Source organism: Scomber japonicus, chromosome 19, assembly GCF_027409825.1.
Source record: "Scomber japonicus isolate fScoJap1 chromosome 19, fScoJap1.pri, whole genome shotgun sequence".
Taxonomy (NCBI): domain Eukaryota; kingdom Metazoa; phylum Chordata; class Actinopteri; order Scombriformes; family Scombridae; genus Scomber; species Scomber japonicus.
In genome coordinates this window covers 12,963,429-12,988,823 of record NC_070596.1, presented here as the reverse complement: position 1 = coordinate 12,988,823, position 25,395 = coordinate 12,963,429, and the positions used below count along the sequence as shown (strand labels likewise).

The 25,395-nt window shown below is 37.6% G+C and overlaps 1 protein-coding gene across 1 annotated transcript in view; it reads right to left on the bottom strand.

Annotated features, from left to right (window-relative positions):
• Positions 1–25,395, bottom strand: part of si:dkey-112m2.1 (transmembrane protein 132C) — a 158,431-nt gene that overhangs the window by 36,376 nt on the left and 96,660 nt on the right. The window contains exon 4 of the mRNA XM_053339453.1: positions 3,231–3,420. Within this exon, the coding sequence (XP_053195428.1) occupies positions 3,231–3,420 (190 nt within the window). The remainder of the gene's footprint in view (positions 1–3,230; positions 3,421–25,395) is intronic.

The window sequence follows — 25,395 nt, the reverse complement described above, 5'->3', positions numbered from 1 at the left end:
AAACCCAAAGGTGAATCAGATTATTTAATTAATGTTGGAAATAATGTGTTCTGTCTGCTTCAGATCAGTATAATTTGATTTGTTATAAATGTATTAGTGCACCCTCTCTGAGAACAGAAACCTCAAGTGTGTTAAGAGGACATGACTTCCTGTTCATCATCATTATACATAGAGCTTTCATATGTAAACTAATTCATGGGACCAGTGTGATAGGTTGCTATGGGAGATTAACACTGGCTAATCTATGCCAGCAGGTGATGAATAAATTGTCACACTTGCTTGCTGATGTTTTTGAACCACTAAATTGAACTAAATCCTGGCAAACTACTTTCATTATTTGCTTGTGGACTAACTAAATACCTAGTTGAATCAAAATATGTTTAATTCTTTAATTCATTACGTGGGTCTGAAAGTGAAATATCCACTACAAAACATGAGCACACATGACATTAAAGACAAATGCATGTGTAATATTTAGAGGAACAATGATAGAATAACAATTGAACCACTATTATGGAGTAATGTAGCACAATTATAACCTGAGAATGGTAGCAAGTCATATCATACATGAATTAATGTCTTCAAATGTCTACATAGCAAAGCTCTAGTTAAGCTTGATGATTCTCTGTTTTAAGTTAAAGCTGCTCTTTTTAACTTTCTCTGAATTAAATTAAATTAAATTAAATTAAAAATAATATGATGAGGAATTCAGTACAGTGTCATATATATATACAATCTATCACCTCGACTGCTGTTGTTATACATTACAGTGAAATGATATATATAGACTACATAAATATGAAGTTATTTATTTTATATTTTTATATTTTTTATTTTTATTTCCAATGACAACAAACTGCTGCTTCATGTACTTAGTTAGCTATTCCCTCCAGGTAGATGGATATTTTAACATATAACAAGCAAATTACAATGCTGCTAAGAGATTGTACAAACACTGTGTTATTTGTTAGTTTAATTGTTACAGTGTACCGTTTAAAGTTACTTTAGCCTTGTACATACAGGAAGTAATTACATTAAACTAAATTCTATAGTAAAAATTGAAAGTTGTGAGAATTTAAAATGATATTTTACTCTGACTTGGACTAAGTTTACAGACATGAAAAGTCTAAATTGGGCTAACTCAAAAGCAAAAGTAAATACATGGAAATTGTCTCACCAAAGTATAAATCATTTGGCCTTGAAATGTAAAGATTTCTCGACTCATGTTTACAATGCAGAATGTCACCCACTTCAAGGCAATTCGACCAAATGCTTATCGTGTCCTCCCTGCATGGGCTCAATTCATCCTTGATAAAACCACATGGTGTTTCAGACTGCACTGCACCATATACAGTACACATCCACAATCCTCTTTTCTCTTTAAATAGGAACTTTTACTATATATATTTACTATTCTCGCACATTGCTATATTGCATTTAATTAGAAATGCAACATTTGCAAAAGATACATTCATAATTCAGCACTTTCTTTTGCATGATTTAACACATGCACCTGTCGTCTAACATCTGTTGTCTCAACAACGAGTTTATCTATTTAGTAAATAAAAGTGACATTTGAACTTTCACCAAGACAATACTTTAAAAAGTACATTAAAAGTTCAGAAATTAAGTCAATGTTTCCGGGCTTTTCCTCTGGCCAAAAACCATAAATGAGTGATGAACGGCTCCCTCACTAAATTGCCACAATAAAAGTTTATTAAGTCCTTGTAGGCATTTGATTTTTACGTGGCCATTATCAGCAAGGAAAATTAAAACTATTCTTATCTCTTTGCAGCATATTGAATGCTTTTCCTCCCATTTTGAAAAAAAACAATTATATAACTATTTATCATGTTTACATATTCATTATCATGACACAATTAGCAATCTCAAGCTACTTGCCAATTCATCCATGTTTGGACAGTCTAAATCCAAACTCAATTAACTTCCCAGTCAGTAAAATGAAGAGTGCTGCATTAACCAGATTACTGACAATTAAAAAGTGCAGGCTTTGTGTTAAAAAAATGTGCAATAATTTTTTTAAAGGACCAATGGATAATAGTAATTATTAATTGTAATAAATCATATTTTCTTCTAACACCATTAATAAAAAGATTAAATGCTCCAATGTATTTGTCACAACCAGAAGCAAGACCTTACCACTGAGCAGGGTTGTTACTGCACCATGAGGAAATCAAAGGCTCACAGTGACAAACCATCCACAAAGAGCCTTGCAGTTGTGTAGAATTAAGCATAATGCAGCTAAGAAGCCCTCGGCAGAGATCACAGGATGCTTCTTAGTTTAAATGAGATCCATTGTTAGTCATTGAGTAGATTTCCAGCTTGCATGCCCATCATCACACATACAATATGTTAATTGTCTTGATTATTCAAACAGAAAAGCTCTAAAAATAGAAGCATTGTGTTTGTTCACTATCTATGTTACTCTTTAGATAAATGTCACAGATTTTACACTCCAACAAGTACAAGGAACTATTGCCTGGTAACACAAAACTAATATCCTCGGAAATACATGATACAATCAAGTTATTAACCTTAACCCTAAGGTCTGACTTTAAGGTCTGACTTTAAGGTCAGATATAGTAATCTGACAAGTTTACCTACAATTAAGTACATTTTTTTTAAAATATTTGATTAATAAAAAAAATGCAGGTCTGAAGTCTCTTAACCACATACATCAGCAGACACATGATCATTTCCCTGGTGATAATGTTCCAGACAAGTACTGCAGCTATCTTCTTTCGACTTTCTTCTTCTTCTTTTTTTCCCCCTTAAGTCTACTCTTCAAATAAGGATGTGAGAAAGTGATGGTTACATTTAAAAATAAAATGCTGTGGATTGAAGAAAACCAAATAATGATGTCTAGCTGGACTGCAGGGTTTTATAGAGGCCTTAATAGTTCCACTTACTTAGTAGCTAGTAACCGAGATCTGACCCAGGGCTGGAGTCTGGCTATGTCCAAATTACCTCTAAGTGTAGTTACTATAGTGCTGTCTCATAATCATCATAGAAGAAAAATGTTATTGAGGCAATTGAATTATGAAGTGCAGAGAAGAAATGACATCTAAAGCACAGAATCAAGAATCAAGCATTCTCAGTGATCATGATGCAATTCTGCCACTACCACAAAGAGCCATTGCAACACTTAAAAACACAAATGTATACACACAAGCTTACAACTTCCACAGTTCAACCACCCACATCCTCACCATGGCTAGTGGCACGATGCCGCCGAGGTCCTGCGGTGCCAGGCAGATGAGGGTCACCACCTCACTGGTCAGCATGCGTGTGAGTGGATACTCCACCTGCCACGTCACCTCCCTGCCCCCCAGAGTCATCATCAGTCCATTCACCTCCAGGTCAACCTGCAGTATGCGCTGGTAGCCTGCCGCCTCCATTCTGGATGGGAACACATGTAGAAGATGTGTGTCAGCATGTGTGGATTTAGATAAAATGGGTGAAGGCAGACAATGGGTGGAAAGGGGAGGCAAAGAAAGATAGGTAGCAATAGGAAAGACAAAAAGTGAAAGGATAACAAGATAATATAAGGTGAGAAACGACAAGGTAGAGAAAGGAGCAGGGAAATAGATGAGGTAAGGAGCAAAACTAAGCCCATGGCTTAACATGAACATAACAGGGAAGGACGCAAAAAGGTTAAGATGAAAACATTGGGATTATGAATGAAAAAAGGGAAATTGGCTACATTCATTCCATAACCTTAAAGAAGTAGTCATTTGAACTCCAACCGTAATTCTGTAAACCTAATCTAGATGTTTTGGTTAGAACAAACTTTAGCAATAGCATTCTCAGATCATAAAAAAACATCTTTCCATCAGTGAATGGGAAGACAATGTTCTTTCAATCGTTACGTCAGATCAGAAATCTATTGTGTGTGCCTGAAAGGCATGGACTAATGATGTATTCTGTTGTTTAATTTAGAGGAATTGTTGTTACCATCTATTGACAAGACTGTTTGTTGTTAGGAAAACAGGGCTGAAAAATAGGGACTGAAAAACAAATTGCACATTTTAGTCAGGTGTAAAGAAAACACACATTTGTGATTAGTCAAGTATGATTTTCAGCATCCAATATTCATGTTAACAGCAATGTGATAAAAAATATTTCTAGATCCGAATGTTAAAAATACATTCATTCTTTATATATGTCAGGATATAATGTTTTCTGCCTTAAAATTGAAGCATCATCTCAAAATCTGATATCAAACTAATCGCAGTGCTATTGAAATTCATTCTCACATCCACATAGAAGCATGATGTTGGCAAAAAAAAGTAATTTATTTTTCCTCTTGCAATACAGTATGGAACTTCTCTTGCAGCGTTTGCCAGAGCCAAGCAAATGATTTTTCTCTCAGCTGATGGAGATGCAAACAAAGCAGAAAAACAATGAACACACAAAAAAAAAGAATAATTTTATTTGCTGAGGTTTGATCAGGCTGCTCTGCGTCTCCCTCAGGGGCTCTTTATCACAGGGAAAACTTGATGCAGCACCTTTTCCAACAACCACACACAGATATACATGCTGTCTTGGAATATACAATTCACACTTGGAAATCTGGAAGTGTTGCACAGAGGAAAACATTTATGTTGTGTAACACTACTTCTTTAGATGGCAGTGGAAACATGAATTAAAGATACTTTTCAGGAAATAAGCAAAGAGGCAATACTTAAGATGTATGTGTTTTAACTAAAATGGAGAAATCTTTGACTTAAGTATGAAGTTATTTTTCTTTTCTCTTTATATTTCTGTCCTGAGCTGTAACTTTGTTGTTTGGTTGTCACACAATTAAAACAAGGTTGGAAAGAGCCCAAGTTGAGCATGAGGAGGGGGTGTTGGGAAAAAGGGTGAGGGAAGTGGCGGGTGGTGGTGGTGGTGGTGGGGGGGGGGGGTAAGATCCAAGGTTTTTCTTGAACATATTTTGGCCAAGCCTGCATTTAAAACCCCCCCCCCGCCCTCCCCACAACTCCCCCTTCTGTTTTCACACTTCAGACGCTAGCTTCACTTCAAAGTACAGATTTAAGGATCCACTCTGGTAGAAAAGTGTATGGGAGAACAGTTTTGGAGGGCTGAAAATCAAGTGCGAATAAAAACAGCTTGAATAGCAATTCTGGGTCAGGCAGAAAAAAAAAAGCTTTTCTGTTTCAGTGGGTAATGTTCAGAATTATACTAAATATGTTTCCAAATGCCACAGAGAGAGAAGCTTTGGCTCTGGGCAATCGCAGGTGAATATTGGTGTGAACGTGGCCACACAGCAAGCAGTGTGGAGAAGCAAATCTGTTTGAACACAGAGGAATTACAGTATACAGGTGTACTGAGGTGTAGCAGAGCACAGTTGGTGGGGGGTTTATTTTATGCTGCTCACGCTGTCACATACATAACACATATATAAGCGCTTCTTACACACCAAAAAATATACTAAAGGATCAAGCTGGGGCAATTATGTGTACTATTGATCTATTCAATTAATGCATAGCTTACTCGTACGAGCTCAGTTGATGAAAAACTATGAAAAACACATAAAAGAGTCTCATTATTGCACTAGGTGACATGTTCTTGATTCCGATGATGAACACAGGTAGTTATTTATTTTCAGGAGACACCACATACACCACTCTGTATTAATGTATTTATGAATGTATGATCCATAAAAAAAGAAAGATTTATGTCCTTAGTAGGAATAAATGTGGGTGGAGTTGAGCACCTCTGAAAGGATCTGTGGTGGAAATAAATGGACTAATGCATAATTTCGGTCTTTCCATTGGATTTGTTGACTGTAAGAAGAGTAATAATATATACTGTATATAATAGTTCCACCTTCATCTTTTAATATTTATTGGGCAGTTTGTTCAGTATAGAGTTAAGCCATAACTTCTACACTCTCACTACAAACACTAATGTTGCAATTTTTTATTCACGCTTTTATTCACCATCTCATGTTTGTGAATGTTTAGGCTTGGTTTTGCTCTTTGAAATCCAGTTCCTTTTAATCAAAGTAAAACATCAACAGATAAACAGACAAACTGCTGAGAGCAAACATCCCACACAAGCCCATAGATTGTAGTTCTATATGATCACCTCTACTGTACTAACAGATTTGTAGAAAATCCCTACTATTATGTGTATGGACACGGACTGTGGCCATTTTTCACTCTCAGGAGCTCAAGTCCATCCATCACTCTCTTTTCCTTTTAAATTTCTTTCTCAGACAGAAATTCGGAGCACCACGGAGCCGCAGTGGGATATCCTCTACTGCCTGACAACATGCTGGGCTCAGGGGTAGAGACTGCAGTGATTATGTGGTTTACGCTTATGGTGTACAATTACAGCCAAATCAATTATCTGCAACAGACAGTCTTGCTGTAAACAATCAGGGCTTTAGTGCTGAACACTACAATACAACTCTCCAATTCAATTTGTCTTTTCTCTGTTGTCTTTATTATTGTGTCGTTTTCTTGTCTTTGGTCTTTTTTCTTTTTCCATCTCTCCCTCCCTTTTAACTAAATCCTCTTGCTCCCCTGCAGTGTCATGATGCTCCCAATAGAGGGCAGTGATCTCTCTCTCTCTCTCTCTCTCTCTCTCTCTCTCTCTCTCTCTCTCTCTCTCTCTCTCTCTCTCTCTCTCTCTCTCTCTCTCTCTCTCTCTATCCCTCTCCCTCTATCTATCTATCTATCTATCTATCTATCTATCTATCTATCTATCTATCTATCTATCTCTCTGTCTATCTATCTTTCTCTCTCTCTGACTCTCTCCCTCACCCTTTCAACCAGCGTGTGTTTGGGATGATGAATGTCTCCAGCCCACCAGTTGGAGAGGTCAGCCTGCTTCCTCCATGTCTCATTAGAAACATAACCGCTCTGTGTGCCCTTTCCCAGCATTTAACATACAATCCAATAGAGTCACTGGCAAGTATCACTTCTCCAGCCCTGCGTGGATGGGGATGAGAGGAAGAGGGTGGACACGTAGACAGAGACAAAATACTGAGCGGAAACGGGGTTAGAAGGGCTACGATAAAAGCAAAATGTCTACTGGGATCACAGGAACTAACTGTGCCTCTTCAAAAGCAAACAGTGACAATACCCTAGTATCATTGCAGGTTTGTTGTGGTGAAATGAGGTGGAAAATCGGTCATGTCAAATTGGGGCTTTTGAGGTATCTCTATTTGTCAGTTCTATTGTTGGGTGGGAAAGCACAAACTGAACAAGGTAAAGGAATCCACTCAGAGGAAAATACGCTCACACTTTCAATTCCGTAAGATACATTTCAAACACATCCTTGTAGTAACAAAGGTTCTCTGAGCAGGGAATAAGCGGCATAACAGCAAAAAAAGAAAAGAAAAGAAGAAAAAAAAAGACAAGAATGAAATTCCTTTTGTTCAAAAACAGGAAAATAAAAGTGGAGCTAAGGAACACAAAGCCTTGTTAAACATGCAGCCATGCTTTCTCTTTTCACTCTTAACACCTCCGTGGATATCTGGGAAAGGTAGTGAAAAAAAAAGTATGCTGTCTCTTTTGGAGACCCGAGGGGGTTCCTTTCATGCACAGCAGTGATTTGGTTAGCACTGACAACAATGATACATCAAAGACCTGAATCTATTTCAACACAGTGAATAGACAGTGAGTCCTGCAATAGTGGGAGAGACAGAGGGATGTGTGTTTGTAAGATTAATACCTCAAACAATTCTATTCAATTAAAAGTGGGATTATTTGGGCACATTACAGGAGCGAACAGAGTGAGTGTGCTGTCTGGGTCAGGCGCACAAGAGAAGGAGAAGGACATCTGCATGAAAATGTGTTTCAATAAGGATGTGTTAAGATGAATACCCAGACCTCCTGGTAAACTCACAATGACTGAAAACATATTTAACATTTTATATAATTTACACATTGCTGCTGCAGCTGGAATCTTTCCTATAAGCCTGTTTTATCTACTGTAAGGCCTGGTGTTGGCAGTCTGGTTATTTTCCTATAGATTTATTCAATTGCAAGATGGCTGTAGCTTGGAAACAAACAATTGTTATCATTACTTCTATTAGATTTTTGTATATACATTTTGATAAATTTGTCCATAAAACAGTGCCATCTTTGATAACGTCTTCAGATAGCTTCATTTTTTCCAGCATTACTTTATTTCCTATTGTAATTTGAGTTGTTGTTGAAAACCTGTTGGTGAAAAGAAGAAGAAGAAAAAGCAGGTGGAGAAATTAGATGAGCAATAGCACAGTTGCCCTGGTCTTAATTGAATCCTGACATGCGAGACTTGCGGTAATTCAATAAAGTAGGTGTGACGATGGGCAGGATGAGCTACTCCTGCTGGCCATCTGTCTTCACATAAAGACCCACCTCCCAGTTTGATCTCTTTTTTTGTGTCAGCCAAACCTTTTTTTCCCGACCTAAAAGAGTAAAATGTCTATGAGGGTCTAAAAATTGTACAAATAGAACCAGAAAAGTATGAGGGATCTCACTATTCAGTCATGATGGGTTGGGTGACCTGCATTTCCTGCATTTCAGGAAATTTCAGAGAATTTGGGGAAATTTTTGGTCCTGTGCACTAACTGTGATTTGTAAAAACTTTGTTCAGGGATCTTTAAATTGAAATCTCTAAAAAGTGAACATTATTTACCGTTAGATCTTTTATTCATGTTTTAATTTGAAAAGTTAAACTGATATAGTACTAGGTGTTAAATTGACCTGATAAGGGAAATAAACCTGCAAGTTGTGGTTTTATGAAGAATTAAGTGTTTATTCACTGGTTGCCTGGCAACCTCACCATGACAACAAAGGAAATCATTAACCCAGGAGAGGAACTTGCCATTTTTACCTTTCTATTTCTGCACAGATTTAACAAACAAGAAACCACAAGTTACTTTATAAACTTCAGCGATGATGGTACTGTAGGTGTGTTTCTTGAAATCGTATATACTGTATTTTGGACCTGTTTCTCTCTGTTTTCAGTCTTAATGCTAAACTGAACTAATCACCTCTCGCCTCTTGTGCCATAGGTACAGCACAGGCATGAGAGTAATATCGATCGTCGTTTCACTCAATTGCCAAGAATGCAAATAAGAATATTTCTCAAAATCTCGAACTATTCCTTTAATGGACCTATTATTGTTGTAGGGAAGATGTTTTGGTAAGATGAAATTACTGTTTTTTCTTTCTCAGTGTCCTCATGTTTAATGACACAGATGATTTGCTTTTACAGCTGTTTTCATTATTTATGGTTCACTTACTCTCCAGCTGTGCAGCGGATTGTCTTCTGTATTTGAAGTCTTGATATCTCTCCAAATGGAAATATGTTTAGATTCTAATTGGTTCAAAGCCCTCAAAGGGAATTTGGATAATACCTCCAATGAATAAAACCTGGTGTCAACAGGAGCGCCATTGGTTCCTTACTACAGTGTAGTTACAGAATAAAGGTCACTGCATATTAACAGTGGAGACTAACGCTGACTGCTGTGGTTCAACTGAAGCTGAACCGGATAAATATATATGTAATGAGTATGTGGTGTGGTTGTGGGTCATTAAAATTTTAAAATTAATAAATTACGATCTGGTATGGCAGAAACTTTATTTTCTGTGTGTGTGTAAGCGTCCCAAGGGAGTCCGCGCTCCTCTCTAATGAGTTTCAGTATCTCAGGTCTAATATCTGTCTCTTCTCTCCTATAATGCTAATGAGATCCTATTGAAACTAACAGAACTCTGCCATTGCACTTTTTTCTCCTCTACAACACCATGATCTGAGATGCTACAGATCATGACAGTTTGGAGCATGCTCTTGCAAGTGAGCTATTTGGAGGCCCTGTGGGGCTTGGAAAGGTTGAAGAATGGGTAAGATTACCCAGAGTATGAAGCAAATTGATATAGTATAGAGTACAGTATAGAATAGTTCCCAAATATGTGCAAGTAATCATGATTTGTTCATCATGAAATGCCAAAATTATCCACTCAAGACAGTTCACTGAGCCATGATACAGTTGTTGGCAATAAATGTACAGTGCTCATAAAACATTTGCACTATAATGCTAACCTTGTGCTGTCTGGGGTAGGGTGGCTTTCCATCCCGCAATGCCTGTTTCATCTGTGTGGAATGGATGCATTTATGGAGCGATAAACATTGACATGTGACAGACAGATAATGAAAGAGATCATAAAATGAAACCATGTCAAGAAGCAGATGAAACGTGGAATAACCAATTTATGTATGCTGGAGATTTCCCCTAGGATCTATCAAACCCAGTACGTCAGCCCTGTCCCTGTCACTACAGATTAGTTTGCTTTCACAGTAGGCCTGCAGAGTGCAAAAGGGGTGGGATGGGGGGGCAGAGGGTGAAGAAAAACGAAAGAGAAATATTGCAGTTCTTCTACCAAATTGCCTTTTTGGTCCATCTCGCCTTCGATATTTTCTAAAATAACCCACTCACTTGTGTTCTGTTGCTGTCTCTCTTGCTCATTTCTTCCCTTTCTCCCCTTTTCCCCATCCTCTTCTTACCATTCCTCTCACCTTTCTCAACTCATCTAGCCTTTTCTTTGCCTGCTGGTCTATTTTCTGTCTTTTCTCTGTGCCATATTTTTTCCTATATTCCTCTCAAACGGTGTGTGAAATGAGAGGATTTGGGCTTCCTGCATGAAACAGATGTGGCTCCATGCATCAACCAATCAAAAGGCAGCGTCACCACTCTGCAGCGTATCCTAGAAAAAGCCAATCAGAGCCTAAGGAGCAGCCGAGGAAATACAGACATCTCGTGGGAAATTGGAGATATTAACATGGTGCAAAAATTCTGCAGTGTGTTTAAGCCACATCATAACTGGAAAGGCCATGACAAAACAGTAACTGGGATTTTTGTTTTAACCATATTGCCAACATCATATGTTAAAAGTAGATGTCCTATTATTTAAATTTTCAGAAGAAGACAGAAGACAAAAGGAGTATGAAAAAAACATTTTTCCTTCAACATAATGCCATTCTTATCACATACCAACAGCATGCCTTGAAAATGTATGTAAACTGATTGAAAAAAAAGACATGTCAAGTGGATGCTTTAACTGTTTCATCAAAGTGAAAACCTCAAAAGGGTAGAAGCCTTACCCATTAAAAACTAATATATTTCACAAACAATCTTGCCTCTTCAAAATGAGATGTATATGACACGTTGTTTCTGTTTTTCTATCAACATGATGGAGACATTTACATTGAATATAGCCTACCCAACATTTCACTTAAGAATGTATCTGCAATATGTCAACATAGTAAATATGTTTTACTTACAGTATCTGCTCCTAATACTTTGTCAATGATTAATCTTTTTAGCTATTATAGCACTGTGACTCTGTGGATGGCAATGTCTGTTTGTTTGCCGGTTGACTGATTGGTCCATCACTCTGGTCCAGACTGAAATATTTGAGAAACCATTGGTTGGATTGTCATAGAATTTGGTACTGACATCCATGGTCCCCAGAGAATGACTCCTGGTGGCTCTGGTAATCTCCTGATTTGTCCCGTAGTACCACTGAGAGGAAATATCTTCTCAATTATTAGATGGATTGCTGTGAAATTTGTTGGACACATTCAGTGTTCTTAGAGGATATATTCTAATGAAAAAAAGAGTTTCCTTTCCCTTCCTTTCCCTGGACCACCATCATCAATGTCACTGTCAATTTGCCCAAAGCTGTGTCTTATAACCAGATACCTGCAAGATAATATTCAGCCTCAGTTATGTTTAGTGCTAATTAGCAAAACCGGTCAATATGGTAAATATGACCTGCCATTCCTCAACACGTTAACATTGTCACTGTGAGCATGTTAGCATTCTGATGTTAGCATTAACAGCAAGTATAGCCTCGGAGCGCTTGCATGGTAATAGACAGTCTTGTTATGATGGTGTTTAGGAAGCTCAAAGCACTTGGTTAATATTAGACAAAGATTGTAGTCTAGGTTAAATCATTTAAAAGTCTATGCACGATGGTAGTCTACCCATTGACTTTAATCTATACCAAAAAAATATAATCTTCCAATAACTTTCACGAAACTCCAGGGTGCAAATTTTCAAAGGAAGGATTGCAGCTGCTGATAGCACCATGAAATATGCTTCACTGCCCCACCTCACCCCTACCCCTCTCTTTTTTGCAATGACAGGGGCCAATTTGACTTCAAATGTATGCATATGATCTCATTTACATGTGTGCAAATAGCAAAGCAACACTAAGATGCTATACAAAACAAATTAGCAGTGTATTAACATATTTTGTAGGAGACATTGATGTTCACAACATCTTCTCAGTTGCAGTTGTTAAACAATTGCATCCCACATATGTTTACTGATGCACTGTTCAGGTAAGTACATTTGGGTAAAATAGTTATTATAAATTGCAAATAGAATAATCCAGCTAGTTTATATTGGAAAAATGCTTTGAACCTCTGAAAACAAATAAATGCAGCTTCTTAAAAACTCTTAGCATCTTTCTCCACACAACGTCAACTAGAGAGTCACCCAGTGCCACCAAGGCCTTTGAATTGTTGGCCACTAAACTGTTCTTAAGGACAAGCTGGCAGTTATGAGCCTAGCTGAAGTGTTAAGACAGTGAATACAATACAGCACAATCAATCACTGTATAAACACCATCTTATATCCCCTTATTGATTTCTGCTAGCTTTAGGGGTGTTAGTAAAATTCTCCAGAGGGCCATGGTGCTCATCCTCTTATCCTGGACAATAAGATCAACTGAGTGTGACTGGCTAATCTCCCCCTTGGAGTTTAGACTCTCCACCAGGAATGACACTTCTCCTCTCCCTTGTTACTCACACATATACACATAGATGACAAAGGATTAGATTAAGTTGTCCTTCCTATTATTTGCCTCTCAGTTGCTGCCTGCTACTGTTAATTCTCATGATGTGGATGATTTTAGGCTTTGTGTACTGCAGCTGGGAGTTATCTATTTGATCTCACATACCGGAGCTTTCTTTTATACTTGCATCTTTTCATCTCTCCTTCTGCTTTTTGCTCACCACTCCCCCCGCTTCATTTATTCCCCTCTGCCTTTTATGTCTTTCTTTCTTGTTTTATGTCAATGTATCTCTCAATGTGCCTTAATGCTGTGGAAACAGAGGAAATTTGCCATGTAATAACCTCAGCCCTCCACATTTCACTTGCCTTTCCTCCTCTTCTCTTGTAAGAGCATTGGTTGACACATCTACACACAGGAGCCCATACAATGCATTTAAATAGCAGCATTGGTCTATGGAACCTGAGAGGAGTGAGTTTTCAATAGATGAACTTCGCTAGACCTCTTGTCCTAAGGAACTGAACAGCTCTCAACTTCCTATTACCGGATGGAAATCTGCCATGAAAAAATTCAGACAACCTAAAGCAAGATAACTTCAACTACAGAGTGTACTGATTGCTCAATGTTTAAGGACCATACCGCATAACTGAAACAGCCCTTGTTTCAATTCCATACAGCTGGGGACCTGTGTTTTACTGAATGTCTTCTCACCCCGTCTCCTGTCTGCCTTTATTCTGTCTGCTATCAAAAAATAAAAACCTTAAAAGGTAGCTGTAGTATGACGTGTTTGACTGACACATTTGTGTTGAGTCCTGCAATTGCTATGCCATTTTAACAGTATACACAGTTTTGACTTTTGAAAACCATTTGACTTATTATACATTAGATAAATCATGGTTTGCTTCTATAGAGGATCTTTCCACTGCATTTATTCTGCATTAGAATTACAGGATTTCCCATCAAGTGCCTTAGGGGTGTAATGCTCAAAAAAAAAAGTAACTGAGGGGTTAGGGCTTGACATATGGCAAATGCAGTCTGTGACAACCATGGCTGATTCTTATGGGGCTTTTCCGCTATACAGGTATAGCACTATTCGGCTCGACTCGACTCAGTTTATTACCATCAGGGATAGTACCTGGTACCTGGTACTTTTTTAGTACCTGCTCAGGGGAGGTTCCAAGCGAGCCGAGCCAATACTAAAATGTGATGTCAACAGACTGCCAGCCACTGATTGGTCAGAGAGTCGTCACTGGAAGAGTCATGAGCCGTCTGACACAAGAATCAAACCCGGCATTTTTTAATACCGGCAACAGCGTTAAAGCGATTCGACTTTCATGTCTTGCTTTATGTGTGACAAAAGCCACAAGCAGAGCAGCAAGTACACCAACCCCCTGGATGTCCTCCATTGTTTATGTGTTTGTGTCGCATATAAAACAAAGTCAAGGCAGTTTCGCACAGCCGTGATGACCCACGTTGAGTGGGTACTATGAAGTAATGGAAAAGGTTGTACCTGGTACCCAGCAGGTCTGTGCTGACAGCAAACCGGCAGGAGCAGGTGTAACATCAGCGGCTGAGTCAACTGACTTGGATTTTCTTGTTAACATCACTGTATGCTGACTACCACTTAACAGAGAAATGTATAATGTCGATCTGCAGGCTGAGCGCATATTATATTGTCCGTATTTGAGAGACCCCTGAGTAATGGGTGTGAACTAGAGGGGATGTAGGCAATGAGCAAATGTATATGTCCCGTTCATTAAATTGCACTTCTGAATCCATAATCATGATGACATTACTCTGTTTGTAAAATTATTAGGCTATTTAGTATAAAGAAGTAGGCTATTTAACAATTTAATTAGATATATCAGTGATTTAAATTGACAATTGATATTATGCAAGCTTACAATATACATATTAGTGGCCGAAACTACACAGCTACTTTTCCACATTATAAACTGACTTTTTATTAATAACTTTTATTCATTTAATTTAAATATTGCTTATCAAAGTAATAGTTTAACTAATGTTTGCATGTATTGACACTCAGTGGTTTTGGTTTATGGTTGATTGTCCCAGCTCTCCCAAGGTTGAAATACAATTTAGGATTTTATGTCATCAAGCTGGTCAGACGTGGGTAAATCTCATATCTATGTCCATGTTTTCCAACAGTCAGTCTGTATATTATGGACAATAAAGGTTTAAAAAAATGGACATAGTCACTGTGACATCATCCAAGGTGTTTGGAGCTCGAGCTGACTGTAATTGGATGAAAGAGTGGACATGACCCTAACACCTGCTTGGTTATTTAGGCTTACTGTAAAAACTGAACAGCTAACTCTTTAGAGGATCTTTTAGTACAACCAATTGAACAAGACTTTCTAGGCAACCTACAGTTTACTTTCACAAACTGAAAAACACATAACCAATGTTACCATGGTAGTGACTTTTCAATCAACATAACTACACCCTAAAGCATACCCTGCTTTATCTTCTATTTTATTCTAAATGAGACAATCATACTGAATTGAAAAAGTCTTGAAACTAGCAAGTGAGCCATACATTCATTAAGGAAGTGTTTACTGAGGTTATAATTCAAGTGAGAAGTAGTACAATCAGACTTCTTTTTGCAACTAGTGGAGTTTCCCCTGCTTGTCATTAAGGAATGCAGGTTTAAGTCACTTTAGCAGTGGCTTCCCTTTTCAGGCCCAAAGCATCCTTCTTGATACAGACACACATCATTCATAATGAAAGTTCCACTGCATTGGAGTGCACAATATGACAACACACATATGATGAGTGTTAATAAGTCATTGCTAGTTACATGCTAATGTATCAAGCCCTCTGGTTATCATTTAAATTAAATATGTAGAGGGAGTTATGTCTTCATTAATGTTGAATGGCACTGACTTACTATGAGGCTATATGGCAAACAGAAACATGTAGATCTTTGGGCCAAACTTGTTTTTTAGGAGGGATTAAATAGTTTTGCTGACTTCTATAATAATCTGAGGTTGTTGCATTTAGCTCAGCCACTTATTTGCATCGTCTTACGTTTTATCCCCATTGATAAATATTGTAATACCATGTATTAAATGAGGCATTGTGTGAGGCTTTATGGAGCTTCATGGTGAGTTCCAGCTCAGTGTTTAGCTGCTGGGCCAACAACTTTACTGTTTTGGTCCACTCTCTCCACTCTCAGAGCATATTTGTCTGGCATAGCAGGCCATTGTTTTCAACAAAAGAGCTTTGAGAAACCACTGTGTACTACCAAACAGCAAACTGAAGCTAGAGACTAGCTGGTGAACATAGGACAAATTCTTTTTTAATCGTTGGACATGTAAATAAGCTGTTTGTTAATAACATATCTACTTAAAAGGTGATAAAATGTAAATTGTCAAATGTCAGGCTTCAGTTTCTGACTCAGCTGTCATTGTCATTAGAGGACATAGTTTATTGTCAAATGTTGCAAACAGTGTCCTTTCAGTAAAGGTAAGATAGTAACTTTTTCATGCACGAGACAACAATTTTAACTGACCTACAGGTTTAAAAAATCTGGGTAGTACAACAACAACCACAACAAAAACCAAACAGACCTGGATGTAAATAATGTTAAAATGTTTTACAGGATAGATTTATTTGCTGTGCTCATGTTACAAAGTGTATTGTTTATTGTGACATGGCTGAAGTACTCTGAGCCTTATTAGCTGCCTGCTCATGTTTTTTCAGCTTTACTTCGCCACTCACATTCTAATGAAGCCTCTATTGCATTCAGGTTAGATAGTGTGAGTACTCGTACCACTGTATTGTGAGTTACAATGCTAATGGGTCATTGTTAGACCTTTTTATCTCACATTTTACTTTATTGTTTCTGACAGCATAAATCAATATGACCGCAGTGCTCATTTCCCTTGGTGGAAGATTCTGCAGTGTTGTTCTTTTTTCATTTGACTTTTTTCTTTCTCCATTGCTTATCATGAAATAGTTAAATCCGGTCTTTTCCAACAATCAATCAAAAACCAATCCAACTTTCAACATTTCAAAAAATATCACTAATAGAGGGCCACATGGCAGCTTGGTATGGACTGCTGCCTTGTTAAAATATACCAAAGTTGAAATCTTATTTATATTTTCAGTGTTTTTTTTCAGTCCTTTTATCCAATACATGCTGTTACATCCAGGCTTTACACAATTATGTGACTTGACCCTGTGAAGTTCATCAGTGACACCAGATTGGTTTGTGTTCACAAATCTCGTTCTATACAGTATGTCTCTCTGACACACTTGGAGTAACAAATACAATATAAAACCAGGCAACCTGCATGCATGTAACATTCAAACACAAACCTAAACAAACATAAAAACTGGTCCCTAGTTGAGTTTATTAAAATTGGTGTATCTGGACAGGGTTAATAAGAATGCTGAACCCAACCATGACCTTTTGCTGACCCAGGACTCTCACTCCTGCTCCCTTGCCTCATTAATCTGTCAAATAAACACTACCGTCTTGTCCTCATCCACTGGATGAGAGAGGGATTTGATGAAAGAGGGAAAGGCATACCGGCCCTTATTTTGCCATCCCTTACATGTCTCGCCATCTGTTGTTAAACACAACACTTGGACAAACAACTTTTTAAGGTGTCAGTCTTGTGATTTGTCTCCATGTCTCACCTAGACAAACAAATGAAACTCTTTACAGTTCTCATTTATTATGAATATTCATTTGCAAACTCATTTGCTGAATACATCAATTCCAAATACCTGCTATACTATATAAATATTACCAATTTAGCCAGCAATTTTTGCTTGTTGTTATTGTGGCTTCTAACTCAGTGATCTCACTGTATACAGTATATAAAAACTGTTGGTGCATACCTGCATGCTGAAAATCCCTTGACAAGCTCTTGCAGTACCTCAAGTATAAAGTACACCTCAAAGAGAGCTCTAAAGCATTAACAGGGGCCAAGGATTCAGCGGATGATTTATTAGAAGATGAAGTGGATCAGAGGGTCTGAGCCTGGGGTCCCAAGGCCAATAGGCATGCCTTATCAAACACCACCAGGCTCCATGGCCAATATCCAGCTTGTCTGTGGGCAAGTACCCACCAGCACTGGCTTTGGTTGCTGATAAGTCAGATTGAGGATTTAGAAGGAGAGGAGACTTTATATTACTTTCACTTTATAATTACTTGTATGCTTGACTCCTTAATACATACTCAAAGAAACAAGAAAATTTTAACACATAGGGATTGTTTGGACTGGTTTGACAAACACAATTATAATGGAACATCCCTATCTGATGAAGTTCTGCTTAACTCATTACATGACCATTTTATAAATATGACCCATGAACACCACAGTCAGACATCAAAAAGATAAAGATAACAGAAGAGGTTGACCTCCTGTTGGTTTCCAGCAGATTTAATGCATCATCGTCTTTGGCGGCACTACCTGGATTAGCCACAGAGCCAAGGCCAGATTCGGTGTCCCAGAGGGCTCAATCAAGGATGTTTTGCTTTACACAAGCAGATATACTGGTTTACTGATAACATGCAGGTCAAGGATATGATATGAATCTACAGTAAATATCTAATTCATGTCTCAAGCCGTTAAGGGAAAGGGTTAGATGGTATGGAAGGCCGAGTGTATGTCTGCCTAGGAGGATGTAGTATAAATCATTTCCCAGAGATTAAACTGTTTATCATTCATTAGTCGCATCCATTTTAATTTCCATTATTGAAGATTATTGAGCGAATAAATCAGACATGTTTTTTTTTTTTGTTTTGATCATATTTGACTCAAGGGGGTTATATCTTCTGATGGAGCTTTTATGATTATATAAAGCATGAGAAGGTCCAGCAACACATTTGTATGCCACTCATGCAAATTAAATTACATCCAGTCAATATTGCCGATCCATCTAACGATCACATAGTTGCCTACTTTGGAATGCAGTAAATCTATTCATTTATTTATTTATTTTTATGACACGGGAGGCAACGAGAGCAGAGCATTTCAGCAATGCATTAATGGCCCTATGGGTAAACACAGAAAATAAAATATAAAGATGATTGCTTAAAAGGACTATGATTGATATTCAAATATCTATTACTTATGATAAGCCAATTGAAGAAAACAGCAGTCCACAAATATACAAATTAGACCACCTGGGAAGGTAATTGCTTTGTCTCCCCTATCTATGTTATAAAATCCATCATCTATAACATTATACTTTTAAAAGACCATTCACACATTCAAGGACACACAGGAAAATACATGTTCAAATACACACACACATCTACACACATAAATGCATCTTATCTCTTTCTTACTCTTTATTTATTTTCATCTCCTCAAAGAGTCTAAATCTCAATTTTGCCTGCTAGAAGGCAGGGTTTTGAAACAGTGTTAATTAAAGAGATTACAACACAGCACTGAAATGTCCAGACTTTTCAAGGCCCAAACTAATGGTAGTCTGTTCTTTAATTTCCCACTTAATCAAATACACATAAATAGGTTCATATATACGCGCACACAGCAGGCAGGTCATTAACATCCATGCATCTCGCTGATGCATGGAGAGTTCTCCAATTGAAATCAGATTGAGCTGAAGGGACCTTTGATTTAACTCTGCTTGTAAATGTGGTCCCACTGGTCCTGCTTGGTCTAACCATTGATTTTATGTGTTCATTCACCATGTGAGTTAAGCTCAGTGCAATCAGAAGGAACAGCACAAGGCCCTCTGACCTCACTCCATGAACTGAAGGGGACTGCATATTGAGCTCCTTTCTCGTTCAATCTTCACTCATCATTGTTCTGTCAATTATTCCATTTCCTAACGACTCTCCAGCATGAAGTAAAGCTGCCTTATAGACACATATTCACTAACCCAAACAATGTACATTTGCATGGACTCACAGTTCATGGGGGTGTAATCAAATGTCACAACTGAATGAACAAACCATTCTTTATTTAGATCAGCTCTCTATGTATTTACATGCCTAAACTATAGCTCAACTGGCTAATTTTACATACACAAATTCTCAAATGATATGCACAGCTAACGTATGGAATATAATCCCCATATCCACTGTCAAATAGATATCTGAATGACAAATTTCTACAAATATTCAAATGACAGGATTTCCATATAAGAGGAGCTGCATTATAACCGTATTGCATTTCATACGAGGGGTGGGGAAAGTGAGGAAACCTGTCATTGAGATGGGATGGAGAAGTGATGTGAGAAGGAGAAGATTGCACCCCATACAAGGCCTAAGGCTATCATTACCATATCATGAGAACAATCAATCAAATTGGGTTAAAATGTACATGCATGTTCAGGGCCATTTAGACATGCATAATGAGATCATGAGCTTCCATATGTGGCAAAGAGTGGGGCCTCACACTCCTGAGGCCCTGGGTAACCTATGTGGGATTGCAATACAGGGACCAAAACTTCTCCATGCATTTGTTGATCCATGTTCAAATTCTAAAACCCTATTTGGTCAAATTTAAAATATTTCTTTTAGATTGTGTTGCACAGTCTACTGTTTTTTTTTAAATGTTCACACACTTGCTTGCAGTTTTTGTGTGAACATGGATAACTATTATTTTTTCTCAAGCTGAGCTGATGCTAAAAGGTGACGTGGAAACACAGCAGACCACTGGTTGGTCATTCATCTCATTCACTGGCTTTCAGAGAAAGCTTGCCTCCACTCTCTACTTTCTCTCTCTGTCTGTGTGTCTCTCTCTTAATCCCTGTCTGGGTTAGGGTCTCTCTTTCTTTGCCAGGTTTTACATGTGGAACCCCACCCCCACCCCCACCCCATAGATTTGTTGTTTTTTTCTTCTGTTGTTCCTGATCTTCTTTGCATTTACTGCTGCATTTGTTGAATGTAATGAATGAATGAAACAGAGAAATGCAGAGGAAGAAAAAAAGTGTCTTTCTCCATCGTGAATCATCTGATGAGTGTTTGATGGTTGCTTATTTGCGCTTTAGAACATAACCACTGTGAAATAAACAAATTAAAGCGACTCTTACCTTTCTTGCATTTCACACAGCATTTTGAAAAAACTTGAAAAGTATCAACCCCTCCTCTCTCTTATGTCCCACCCCTGCACTCTCCCTCCACGAACGCGCCCTACAATAGTTTTCTGATATATTTTTCTTTTTCCCGGTGGGAGCGGCTGGAGGTGGAAGCCGCGGCCCGCTTTTGTCGGCCATTGTCAATCGCTACTGTCTCTTTACGGCTATCTCTGTGGATCATGGATGTATTATAATGCTGTGGATCCACAACAGACTGTCTTCCGGGTGGGGGTGCACGCGATATTACGTAATGCAGAAGGGGAAAACAGGCAGGTCGCTTGGCCAATCATATCATTCGGAGAGTTTTCACAGAACGTTATGGGAATGGAATAATGATTAGTTTCTATGCTTGGTGGATCTCTCTAACATTTTAGAGTGCCATTACCTTATTAATAGCATTTTAACCTAGACAAAAATTGTAAAAATTTAACAAATGTAAGGGTAGCTTTAATATAATAATATTCCTATCATCCACAAGCACTCTCTCTCTCTGAGAAAGCTTTCTACTAATGTCTCTCCTCAAAAGTGCTGTTGAAGAACCACTCCAGTGCTGCAGAGTGGAGCAGTTTGCTGATCTCTAGTTTATTCAAAGTTTATGAATACTGAACATTGAATGTGGTGTGTACAGTACAAATTGCAACAAACTTGACAATGCATGTCCTTGGGTCCCCAGCCATACACCTGCCAAGTGTGGACAGACAGACATACAGACAGAAAGTTAGACAGACTTCTTTAGTAGAGATATTAAATAATATTAATTAGTCTAGAAGATTTGTCTGTTACCCTGATAGATTTGCTAACAGTAGGCAATAAATAAACAATATATGGCATGATTGTTTTTCCTTATTTTTATATATATTCAAAGTATTAATGAGACTGTTACTTAAACAAGAAATGTCAGTGTCTAGTGGTCGATTACTACCAATGAACATATTTTTGTTATTTTTGTAAGACAAAATTTAAATGTAAACCGATTCAATCACTATTTCATCAGAATTTAGGGAAAGGTCCTGTCCTGGCAATTTTGATGGACAAAGAGTGATGAAGCGAGTAGAGTTATGATGGTAGTTAGTGAAAGCCTAGTCCTTTCAATTCTTTGGTAAGCCATGTTTCAGTAAGATTATAAAAAAATAATGATTTAAAGAGGATAAATAATATACCAGCTGATCATAGTTTTTAGGGAGACAGCAAATATTTAATATTTATAAAGCTTACATTTAACTCTAAATGATTCAGTGAAGCACCTAAATAGGAATTAATTGAAATGTAGTTAATATCAGGGCCAAAATATGTATCATGACAAACATTTCCATCTCTGTTAAGTTCATTTGGGTTAAATAACATACTGGTATCGACTGTAAGCATATATTTACTAATAAGACTGCCTGACAAGATTAGGCTATAAAAAATTCTTCATCATTAATTTGCATACTGTAGAAAGGAAACACTGAGGTACAATCACCACAGATCCATGGTTGTCCAAATACGAGATGTCATTTTAGGAACAAATGTACATTTTAAATGAAACTCATTTTTACAATGAGTAATTTTCTGATACATGTAATATTTATAGGTGAGGTTTTACACACAAAGCATTTAAAACAGTATCTTAGTTGCACTCAGTCAAATATCAGGTGAAATCACTTCCCTATACCTTAGATGTTTGATCTAGATGTCCTTAGGGTCAGGGAGTAATCAGCTTGTCATATCTCAGATAAGCAGTGTTCACAGTTCCCTTGTTCTCTTTCATTTCTGTCAAATACATTCCAGTAGTTTTCATTAATAAAGAGGTTTGTAACCTTTCAAGTACGGTACTTCACTTTCTCCAGTAAGGCATGCCTATCCTTGTATCTGAAAAACTTAACCATTGGATTTTTTCCCTAGCCATGTGGTTTTCAAGAACAGTGTGGACACTCCAGTGTCATGTCTGCAGTCAAGGTTCAGTTTTTCAAAGATGAATTTTTTGATATTTTCCTCAGTCAGACCACTTCTCATGGTAAGTCTTTGCAATTCCTTTAAAATAAAATTGTTATGAGATGATTTATAATGTAATGTACTTCACCATTCATGTTTTAAGACTCGAGCTGACTGTGTTGATGTCATAGTTCAGTTCTTTACTAAATTGTCAAGTTTTCAGAAAGTGATTTTAACTCATGCACATTCATCTGGGTGTATTGTAGACTACATATCTCCTTTAAGAACCCATCTAGTCCATGTACATTTGTACTCTCCTATTGTTAGAGTAAGTCCTTGGAAAAGAACTTCTGTTGTTCTTGAGGTCATGTACCTGTACAGTGATGATTAAATCCTCATCACTTTTCACAGCCTTTGCTGGCATGATTTCACTCTTGCTATGAGAGGAAGAAGTCCTTAGAAATCAAAGGTTGCATTCAGCCTTGGTATTTATACTGTTATAATCCAACACCTCTGCTGTGGGATTTCCACACAGTTGGACAAAATATATTATTGTTACCCCAGATAAGCAGTCTAGGGAAGAAATTACAAAGGACTGTGTTGATTTAAGGTGGACGGTCTCGAGTCCAAGCACTTGGGAAAGCATGGCTTTTCAAGATTGGCATGACATGGAGAGTAGGCTACATCTGAAGGTGATGGGAATGCATTTACTTAAAAATTGCAAATACTAGAGCCACAGAGCTAGGCAGAAAAACAAAGTTTAGTATAATTTTCTTAGTTTTTAATTACAGTAAACTCACAGAAAAGCATTAATTTGGACAGAAGAAATTTGTAAAACATGGGGAGATCCTATCATCATGATATATTTCAGATGAAAATATTGAATTATCGCTCATCCCTTAGGAATACAGTTATCTATAAATCTTAGCAGGTAATCTCGCACAACAATGAAAAAGGGTATATGTTGTCCTGAAAGGAATTCTCAAATAGATAAATAGGAATGCTTCACAGGGGCAATCTTATCCAACTAAAATCTGTATGGACTATTTAAACTAGAATTGTAGCTTTCTTCTATCCCTGCACACTGCAGAGTATGCTAATCACTTCACTCTAAAACAAGCTTGGGGTTTCCATTCCCCCCCATTGATGCTTGCTTCCTCTGTTTCACTGAAAGACCCTCAGAGGCTCATGTCACCTCCCTCAGCAGATGGCTGGGGCAAACAGAGAATGACAAGCCTCGATCGCATTGATGCTTAAAACATGATTTCACCAACGGTTGAGAAACAACTTGAATCTTTAACCTATTTTACACCAGGGCTCGCACACTGAGCAGACTTTCCTCATCAAAGGATCTGTAGTACTTCGAGACTCTTCATGCAACTTTACTGCAACATTTTTTTTCCAAATCCTAACCCTAAAATAAATAAATGTCTCTACAGCTGCAATAAGTGCAAATATGTTGAAACAAACACTGTGAAGGACACATTGTTGGCTCAAATGTAATTACATTTATCCTGGTGTCTTGTTGGGTTGTCACTCAGACATAAGACTGTGGTGTTGTTTTCAGATAGCAGCCCTAAGAACTTTGGTTTACAGCCTTGCATCATCGTGTAGGTGTTGTAAGGCTGTCTTGTCAGCCTTTTAGAGTAAGCCTTACTCCCACCTGCTCACAGCAGGATTCCTCTCTAGCAACAGCAGATGAATTGGATCTGGTGGCATTTATTGTTGTCTCGTAGACTTTGAAGGTGAAAAGATGCCGCAGGGTTACATTTGTTCATTTGTTTGTTTGTTTGTTTGTTTGTTATTGTGTGTATGTACACGCATACATACAAGACTCAGTCAATATTTACTGTAAGAAAAGCACATTGCCACTTCACACTAAACAGCCTATTTCAGGCATTTTTACATAAATATGTGCTGGCAATTTTACATGTCTGAATAAACAACTGAGTCATTCCCAAGGAAATCCTACAGTAGAAGATTGGACCTTAAGATAAAAAACACAGTCATCATCAGACCGATCTCCATCACCGAATTTTCAAATTTTCATCAATGCCAAGTGCTTACAGTTTTATTATTTGGCAAAAATGAAGTATGTGAGCATGTTTTGCTTGGCTGCTGTTGGACTTTCATAAAACACATAACACACAATAATTCTCTATTCTATTTACTAAATGATGAAGTTTATGAAAAAATATGGAAATGTATCTGCAAGTGCACTCAAAATACTCATTAAGTCTTCATATTACAGTTGAAATGCTCAGTCAATTAACTTGTTAGTCAATCAACAGAAAATTATTGGATTTATAATCAATTAATAGCATCAGCCATTTTTCAGAGATTCAGCTTCTAAAGTGAGGATTTATTGCCTTCTCTTGTTATATATGGTAGTACACGGAAAGTCTTTGAAGATGCCAACTTTGGCTCTTTGCGTCATTTATTTTATAGAGAAATTGATCAATTGAAAAAATTATTTAAAGATTATTCAACAATGAAACTTGCTACTAATAGTTGCAGCCCTACTTTATACACAAAGTAAGTTTTAAGTTTTTGTGTGACACAGCACTGTGCCAAT